Source organism: Ciconia boyciana, chromosome 9 (assembly GCF_034638445.1).
Source record: "Ciconia boyciana chromosome 9, ASM3463844v1, whole genome shotgun sequence".
Classification (NCBI taxonomy): domain Eukaryota; kingdom Metazoa; phylum Chordata; class Aves; order Ciconiiformes; family Ciconiidae; genus Ciconia; species Ciconia boyciana.
In genome coordinates this window covers 3916687-3925768 of record NC_132942.1, presented here as the reverse complement: position 1 = coordinate 3925768, position 9082 = coordinate 3916687, and the positions used below count along the sequence as shown (strand labels likewise).

Genomic DNA, 9082 nt, shown 5'->3' with positions numbered 1-9082 from the left:
ATCTTTCCCTGACCAGGCAAATCTACACCTGCCTGCAGCTGTCCCTAGGGGAGTTTCTGTGCTGTAAAATAGGTACCTTCCCTCTTCTCACTCTTACCCATCTTTTTTTTTTTTCTGTTCAGATTCTGGACCCTGACCTGGGTTCAATCAAGAGCCTCACAGGGCCAACCTGCATGGCTGAAAGGGTAAAAACCTTTGAAGCCCTGAGTTTGGAAGCATTCAGACCCAGGAATTTGGATTATCAGGATGCTGAGCTGTGGGATTTGGTTTTGAATGCTTTGCTATTATTTTATCCGTTCTCAATTACTCTCCAAAACCAAACCAGTATCACTTGATGACAAAAAAAATTTGGGATCAGTGAACCATCAGGTGGCAAAGACTGACAAGGCAAGTCTGGAAGTGCATGGAGTTACACTCCCAGGTGCCGCAGAGGGACCCGAGGACCGGGATGCCCCGTGAGCCTTTGCCGAGTCCTTGCAAGTCGCACACGCGGTAGGAGCTGCGGGAGAGGAGGGCAGGAGTCGGGAAACTCTTGGGAAAGTGTCATAAATACCTCTGGATATTCCCCGAGATAGCAGGGCCTGTACATGCGCTGCTGGCCGCAGTCACCAGCCTCTGTGAGAAATTGTTTGTCTTGGTCTTTGCATTAGGTAAATGCCCAACCCAAATTCACTGATAAAAGCAGACACCGAAAAAAAAAAAGAAAAAAAAAGAAAGAAAAAACAACCCAGAGACAAGGTCTCCTTGGGCCCCCAATCAACAACAAAAAAGGCAGTAACCAGACAGCCATTTAGTGAGCATCTCAAAGCTATCTACCGTCTGCTGGAGGGGCTTTAAAGGCATCAGATTTGTGTGTTTGGCTCAAGCCAAGCGAATTGTAGTCTAAAGCTTTTCCTTGAATTCAAGGCTGTGTTTACTGCAGTCAGGGCGAGGGGAAGGAGGCAACCCCAAAGCCCTCCCTCCTCCTCTTCCCCCACCCTGCAAGCCCCAGGCTTGAAACTTGATTTAAAAAAAAAATACAAGATTGAATTTCAGTTTGCAGGATTAGGGAGACGACTTTTAGGGGCTGCTTGTTGGAAAAAAAGCAAAGCAAAGCAGCTGGGAGGGATTAGGCTGAGCTGGCGTCTGCACTTTCAACTGATTCAATTTTGCTCCACAAGACATTGTATCTGAGCCTTTCTGGAGACTATTCAAAGCAAATCATTTTCATTTTACCATTTGGTAAGTGATCAGAGTCTATTTTTAGTGTCTTGGAAGCGTCGGGTTTTTTTCTCTCTCCTTTTCTTTTCTTTTCTTTTTTTTTTCCTTTCTCCATTTTCTTCCACAATTGAATATCTGCATTTGGGGTATCAAGAACAGGCATGTTTGGAGGGAATGTTTACCACAGCCAGCAGCTTCAATTTATTTTATGCCTCACTTCAAGAAGAAAAGGCACCAGAGAGAGGTTGGAGCTGGCAGGGCTGTCAAGCCACGCTCTCAGAAAGCCTCCCAGAGCCCAGGCTCTGCACCAGTTTGGTTTTTTCAGGTGATTCCTTATGATTTTGGCAAATCCAGCCAGTTGCATGCGGGTCCCCGCAGCCTGCGGGGCTGTTAGCAGAGGTTAGGGTCCCGGCGCCCAGCGGGCATCGGGCAGGGAGGGCAGGGGGGGAAGAGGGTCCAAGCTGATGTTTTTCCAGCTGATCCTTCCCCCCCCTCGCCCCCAAGGTTAATTTGGCAACTCGGTGATGTTTTGCAAAATCTTTGGTGCCTTCCCTGCATTCTTCATTGAAAAAAAACAGAAATCAGAAAACCTTTTTGAAAATAAGAAAAGGAAAAAAGTCCATACACACTTGTAGGCGGGAAATGCTTTTCCTTCCAGTTTAAATGTATTTTGCCACATTTTGCTTTTTCTTAAATGTCACTTTACTGAAAATGAACGGGTTTGGAGTGTGTTATTTTTTTTTTCTTTCTTTCTTTTCTTTTCATTTCATTCTTGGAGCTGTTTGGTCTGGTACGTTGCTCCACAAATGGAAACCCCTCTACAAAAGGGGGCACAGGCTGGGTGAGGGTCCCACAGCATCATCCTCTGGTCCCTCCCGGCCAAAGCAGTTTCCTTAGACTTTGGGGAGGACAAGGGGCTGTGACGCCCTCACCAAAAGTATTGCTTGAGCAAGGCTCTTGCAAGCAATGGTTAAAAGCATTTCTCCTGATGGCCTTGCCACAGATTCATTGTGTACCTTTAGGGCAAGTTATTTATTCTCTTTGCATCTTACCTTACATAAAATGCCTGCAGCAGGGAACAGAAAACGATAAACTCTATGGTGCTTTCCTCCCCAGACTGTATTGCAAAACATCAGTTTGCTCCAGGAGCACTAATGCCTTCCTCTGCTCCCTAAGCGAGAGATGGCAGGTAACCGACGGAATATCAAACACTGCATTTCCAAATCAAAAAGCCGACCTCTAGACGAGAGTCCTTGAGGACAAATGTTTTTCCTTCTTCTATTATATTCTTCAGGAGGTGGTTTTCCTATTAGTGATGCCTACAAAGCACTTGCTTTGTGTAACGGGGTGCAGATTGCATCCCAAATCAAGTGGGTGTGTTTATTCAGTTTAGTTCGTCTGTAAAATGGGGGTAAGGCATCACCAGTGCCTGAGGGGCATCCCTGTGGTGGTCCGAGGTGTTTCGGAGGGGTGCTGGCAGCAGCCCTCTTGGGACCACCAGCCCTTTGAGATGCACAGAGCCGTTCACGGTGAGGACTTACACTGGCAAGACGCAGCTCTAAAGGACGGAGTAAAGCAACAAGGAGGAATGTAATAAAACACTCCCTCTGTGCTGGGGGGAGGACGTTGTGGGAAGTCCTAACGGCACCAGATCCAAAAATGAAGCCACGGGTGAAGCAGGGACACTGGCAGGGAGACCACCCCATGCCATGAGAAGGACCTTTAGGAAGGTTTGGTGAGGTGTCTAGGATCAGCTATTCCTTAAAAACAAGGAAAAAGCCTCCCCTGCCTTGTCCTTGCTGTCCTGGGCTGAGCCTGTAGCCTGGCCGGGTGTTTTAGCCAAAGCAATCCCCCACCCCGCAGAGCCAGGCAGCAAGAGCTGCTAGCTATCGTAATAGCAACAATTATTTATTCACAAGCTGGAGCAAAAAGGAATCTGCAAGCAGGGGGAGAGAAGGGGGAGCAAAACACAACCTGATCTTGTAAAAGAGAGCCTTAAAAAATACCATACATGAAGGTCCTTGCACAAGCTTTTTATTTATCAGTCTGCAGTCAGAAGAGGAGAACGCAATAAGCGCGTGGCACACAAGGAACTGGGGGTAGGAGGGTCTCTTCTAATAAAAAAGAATGGATCTGAACAAAGGAAAAGGTTCTGCTAAACTGATGGTGGCAGATGGCATCAGCCCCACCATGTTCCCCTTCAATTGCGGGAAAATATAGTAAAGCAATTTAATGAAAACGCTTAAATAAGCAAACAGTGCAGTTAATTGAACCCATATGCATTAGGAAGGAAATCTAAAGTCTACTGATTCATTAAGTTTTATATAACTGTAAACCCCCAGAACCTAAGACAGAGTAAGAAGCCATGATGAAGTGCCAACTAGAAGGAGACCTTCTACCCAGCTTCACTTCAATCTGTTTTGTTATGACAAGAACAAGTGGTTTTAACGAGTACACCATAAATCAGGAGTGTGCACTCCAGCCTGGAGTCTTCCAGGTACCAAACTGTGCTGCAAACTCACATTCCTTTTCTTCTGGTTGCGTTTTTTGTTGTCCAGGACAGAAATAACCGGAACTTGGATGCTGCCATCTGCAAAGAAAATAAGCAGTGAAGAGCTGGTCCTTGAGGTCTTTATTAATTTTTTTATTCAAGAAAACTTAGTATAGTATCTAGATGATGCTCCGTGAGTCATGTCTAGCTGAAGGTCACAGCTTCATCACAGTTGGCTCATCACTGGTAAAACAAAATCCTCTCTTTTGCAGTGACCATGTCTCTCCAGCCGTGACCTTTTGGGTAGAGAGGTGGCGTAGACAGAAAGCTGGGGCTGGGAAAGGCAGCAGGTTTGCTGTCCAACAGGCTCCCCTCTTCTAGAGAGCTTCTGCCATACTCGCAGTTTAAAAACTGTCCAGAAGGAAAATCCTGGGGAGAAAGCTGCTCTGGCCCCATTGAAGCAAGTGCAAAAGTTCCCTTTGCTCGCAAGAAAGGCAGAACTTCACCTACGAACCAGGAAAGCTTTGGAAATGCTTGGTTTAGGATTTGCCTCGTGCGATTTGGGTCTGGAGGTGCCAACTTTGGTTCCTGCTTTCCCTGAACTCTCCCTGGCTCATGAAGCAAGATCTGTTCAGTTTTCAGAGAAATCTGGTTTACTGCAAATAAAAGCCAACACATTATGATGATTTGATCCCAAGCTGTGGAAAGGACTGACAGCTGGGCTTTGGGGTTTCCAGTGATGCTGATTCAAAGTGCCATTACAGTGACCAGAATGGGAAGACCTTCAGCCTCAGTAACTTCAGTCTGAAATGAAGGTGATCTACAGCCAAGAAGAAGAGTCTCAAGCTAATTGGAAGGGCATCTCGGAGCATCCAGCCTGGTTCAGGAGGTCATTAGTAACCCATGAAGACACCAAGGCCTTTCCCATTCACGTTCATCTGTTGATATGCACAACTCAGTGGATGGGGGAATCTAACAGGAGAAAAAGCTACAAAAGGAAAAAAATTGCAAAATTAAGTTTTCATGCATAAAGGGTGATCGGGGAAGCTAAATCATTGCACGGTGCAATTCTTGGTGCTCAGGACTAAAAAAACCAACCACCTGAAAATAAGCACAAAGAAAGCAAGCATCTTTTATGAACACACAAAATATTATGGAAAAATATCTTGATTTAAAAGCCATTAGAAATACAGGCATGAAAGACTTCTAGGTGGGACCTTCATAGAGACTTACAAGTGTGACCATGTCTCGGGCTCTCCACAGGTGACCCCATGGGCACTGTGGCATAAGGCTCCCAAGGGATGGGGAGGGATGGGGGCATGAAGTGCGTGAGATGGCCTGACCCTGCCACCCAAAGCGCTTCGGCCATGCTGCAAAGTAGACACAGCCACTGTCTGAAGGGAAAAGAAATGCCGGTAGGTGAATACAGCAACCCCTGTTTGAATTTCCTGGATGTCAGGCACAGTTAATGTTAGGGAGACACAGGGAGAGCTGAAGTATTGGCCCCAATTCAACAAAGCACTTAAGCACAAGCTTAACTGTAAGTACGTACTTAAGTCCCTCCTTATATAGCAGAACATATGTTAACGCCTAGCTGAAGCCCATGTTAAGTGCATGCTTAAAGTTAAGTGTCTGCTTAAGAGCTTTGTTGAATCAGGGCTGTTGTTTACTTCTAACAATTGATGTCTCCTGGAATATCCCCATTTCTGGTTGCAAACCTGAAGCATCTGTTTTCTCTTAACGTTATTAATCGAGTCATTCTTTAAAAAACACACGACACGATCCTTGAAAATCTGTAATCGCTGCATTCAGGAGCGCAAGTCCTGAGCGGACAAGTCCTGCGAGCAAGACGGACAAGTCCTGAGCATTTCCACAGTGATCCCCATAGAGATCCCCCATGTTTTCCGGTACTTCCATGTCATTCTAGGGAGTTTAAGGGGAAGCACAGGGTTACAAAACAATGTGGAGTCACCAAAAATACAAATAATCTGAATTTAACTCGATTAGAAAAAAATGTGTTACCAATGTTAAGAAATCTTGAAACATCAGAGATTTCTGGAATATAAACTTGCAAATGATAATTAAATTATTAATGTAAATGTGTTTCAAATTAGTATATATACATGTAAATAACATAAACGTAAAATTGTTCCTATAAATAGAATAGCTGTGTCAGGAAATCCTGAACTACGGAAGATTATTGGAATATGGCTTAACTCCACCATCAGGTAGCAGGAAGGACATCTTAGGGAAATGAGGATAATTCACAATTTGGGTTCTTTTCAAAGATGCACACTCCCAAGGGGATCAGCCCCCACAGAAATTACGCTCCTTGTTAAAATTCACTGCGGCATGTCTGGGAAAGCGCTATCGGGATGCTCTCAGGGGCTGCCAGGACAGGTAAGGCACAGAGCAACATTTTGTGCCTCTACTCATCTTTTTTTTTTGTTTAATTTATTTTTGCCTGGTGGTTGGGCATCTCTCCTGCACCTTGCTCCCCTTTGGAAACAAGGCTTCTTGCTCCATCGCTCTGGGCAGGTGCCGGCATCCCCATGGAGGTCCCAGGGTGGATTTGGGGACCCGCCAAGGCCCTGTGGTGTCCCGGGAGCGGCGGGTGGCCATCCCGGCCGCGGTTTCACTGCCCAGGGCTCGGGTCTGCTGCCAGCCCTCCTGGCCCTGCCGGGCGGTTTCCCAGCGATGCTGGAGACTTAGACCACAATAGAAGGAAATCACTAAAGCTGAATTGCTCCAAGTAAGTCCTCAGCAGGGTCTGACTGGTAAATATTTAACAAGGAGAACTCCCTATCCTCTCCTGGTACGTATTAAACTAATACATTTATTTTAACAAGGGAAATGGTTTCCCCAAGCTCCTGCTCAATTTGAGCCCTTGACTTCTACAAAAGCCTCAGTAAGGTAGGCTTCCTGGGGCTCGGTAATTCACTGGGACTAAACGAGAGATGGCTCCGAGCCATGAACTTGGAGTCTGGAGGCGACAGGACCTCCCCAAGGTGGGGGAGAGCTTGGTACTGGGCTTTCCATTCCCACCTGCCTCCAGACTGGTCTGATACCCACCTCAGGACATCCCTGCCACCACCAGGTTCTGACCACTTCAGCCATCCCATGGAGCCAGGTTGACCGTAACCCATCATGGTTTCCATGTGCTAGAAGCAGTTCACATGCCAAGTCCTCCCCACAGAGGCTTTGCAAAGCGCCGGCTCCATCAGCACCCGTCCCACGCTCCCTTGGGCCCCCAGCCCTTCCTGCTGCCTCTCTCCCCGTGCTCAGATGGAGCTGGGTGTCACAGTCAAGGACATGATGCTGGGAGAGCGAGCAGCTCCCATCCCTTCTCCCCAGGCTGGTGACGCTGAGGTTTTATCCGCCGTCAGCTCTGCTCTTTGCTCCGTTGCGTATAGACCAGAGGGGAACTGGCAACCCTGCAAGAGCAAAAGTGCTTTCGCTGCAGAAGATCCTCCGAGATGCCCAAAGCCAGTTGTCCTCAGGAAACCCTGCTGAGCCATCTCCTGATGCCTTCTGACATAAATAGGACACAGTCACGTACGTAGCCCCGTACATGGGGGCTCAGCGCTCCCGAAGACCGTCCTGCACCAGCCGGGGCTCTGTCCCACTGCCGGGACCAGCTGCGTCCCCCTGCACTCTGAGCAGGATGGTGGCTGCCAGGCAAACGCCGCCTCTGCAAGACATGCCCCAAATGGCTCACAGGACACGTCACCGGTGCCAGGGCTCACCCACGGGCACCCACAAACTGCATGGCTGCTTTCCCTGCCACGGCATTGCTGTCGCTGGGGTCCCCAGAGACAGTCCCATCCCCTGCAGGCAGCAGGGGCTCCTGGAGCTTCCTGCTGTCCCAGCCGGCAGCGGCTGGCGCTGCCTTTGCAGGCTGCAGGCAGGATCTGAGGTTGCTGGAGTATCTCTCGCTCCCTCACTAACGTTTTTCAGACTTGCCCTCAAGGAAATAAAAAGCTCTGAAAGCAGCTCCCAGCTTTGCATCTTTGCTCAGAGCCATCCCACGACTCCAGCACTTCCACTCTGACTCACAGGCGAGAGGGCAGGTTCGAACAACTGTGGCCGCCTCTGCCAAGGCAATTATGACTCCTGGCGTCACAGCCCAAAAGTCTCTGGGAAAGTTTCCCTGCTCAGCTTACCCCGCTTGCAGTGCGCACGAGCAGCCGGGGGTGATGTGCCGCATTCTCAGGAGAGATGCAGGCGCTTGTAGGTGGAAATGGCAGATGCAAGACCTTGCTGCGTTGGGAAGAGCTCCCTGGTACCACAAAACATCTTCCGCTCCACAGCCTGCAGAGCAGAGACTGCCTTGGCATCTCCCTCGGTGTCTCATGGCTAGGTAGTGCTGGGAGATCCTTTCAGATGATGCCATGAGTATGGAAACATCCAGCAAAAACCCACTTTGGCCTGAGCAGCTGCCACTTTTTCTCCTGCCGCCGTGATCTGACATCGTGTTTACCCTTCATCATCACCAAAACCCAACCTGTGAAGTATCTCTCCAAGTATCCCTTCTCCAAGTCTGCCTTCAGTTCTCCACACTATTTAATAAACTGCCCTCTCGGAAAGGGTTGAGGAGAAACAAGGAACATTTGCAAACGTTTTCCTCACCCTCACAAGCAAGCAGAAAGCCCATCCCTGTCCCCATCCCCACCTGTCCCAGCCCACAGCAGGCGGAGACGTCTCTCCCACCGCCAACAATATCAGCAGGAAAATCCTTTCCGCTCTGTTTTTCTGGGATTGTGATTCCAGCAAGCCTTACAGCAGCTTGGCAGTACAGTAAATAAGAAACAGATTTCCAAATGTTTTGTTTTACCACTTTCTTCTTTGTAGCATCTAAGCCCAGAGGCCAAAGACCTGACTCCCGAAGGTCTCCATCTGGATCGCCGATCTGCATCCGCAGGCAGTAACCTCGCGGTGAGGCAGGCACCGGGCATGGGCACAGCCTGCCAGGAGAATATCTCAGAGGAGAGCACGCCATGTGGACCGGCAGCTAATCAGGACAACCAAACTGCATGGGCAACCGTTCAGAAGTGCCCAATTTCGATGCAAAATGGAAAACTGGATAGAAAAGAGGGTCCCTGGCACATACCCCACGCCAAGGATGGTAAGCAATGAAACACCCATTGCAATCACTTGGACATTTCTACAGCCAGCTTCTGTGCTGGTTTGATATTTTGTGTTGCTTCCTATCGCAGTTGTCCCCCGTTGCATTTTTGCCATGTGCTGTCTCATGTTTGTGAGTATTAATGTCAGATGTGAACACTCTGGGACCGATCCTCTTCCCACACTGGCATCAGTCCAGAATAACTTCATCAATTGGAAATAGCCCTGGTGCACGGGCATGCAAGAGAAGCGTGAACTGAAGGATTC

At 48.4% G+C, this 9082-nt stretch overlaps 1 protein-coding gene across 1 annotated transcript in view; it reads right to left on the bottom strand.

Annotated features, from left to right (window-relative positions):
* Window positions 1–354: 354 nt before the first annotated feature.
* Window positions 355–9082, bottom strand: part of CATSPER3 (cation channel sperm associated 3) — a 28886-nt gene continuing 20158 nt past the window's right edge. The window contains exon 10 of the mRNA XM_072873019.1: window positions 355–499. Within this exon, the coding sequence (XP_072729120.1) occupies window positions 355–499 (145 nt within the window). The remainder of the gene's footprint in view (window positions 500–9082) is intronic.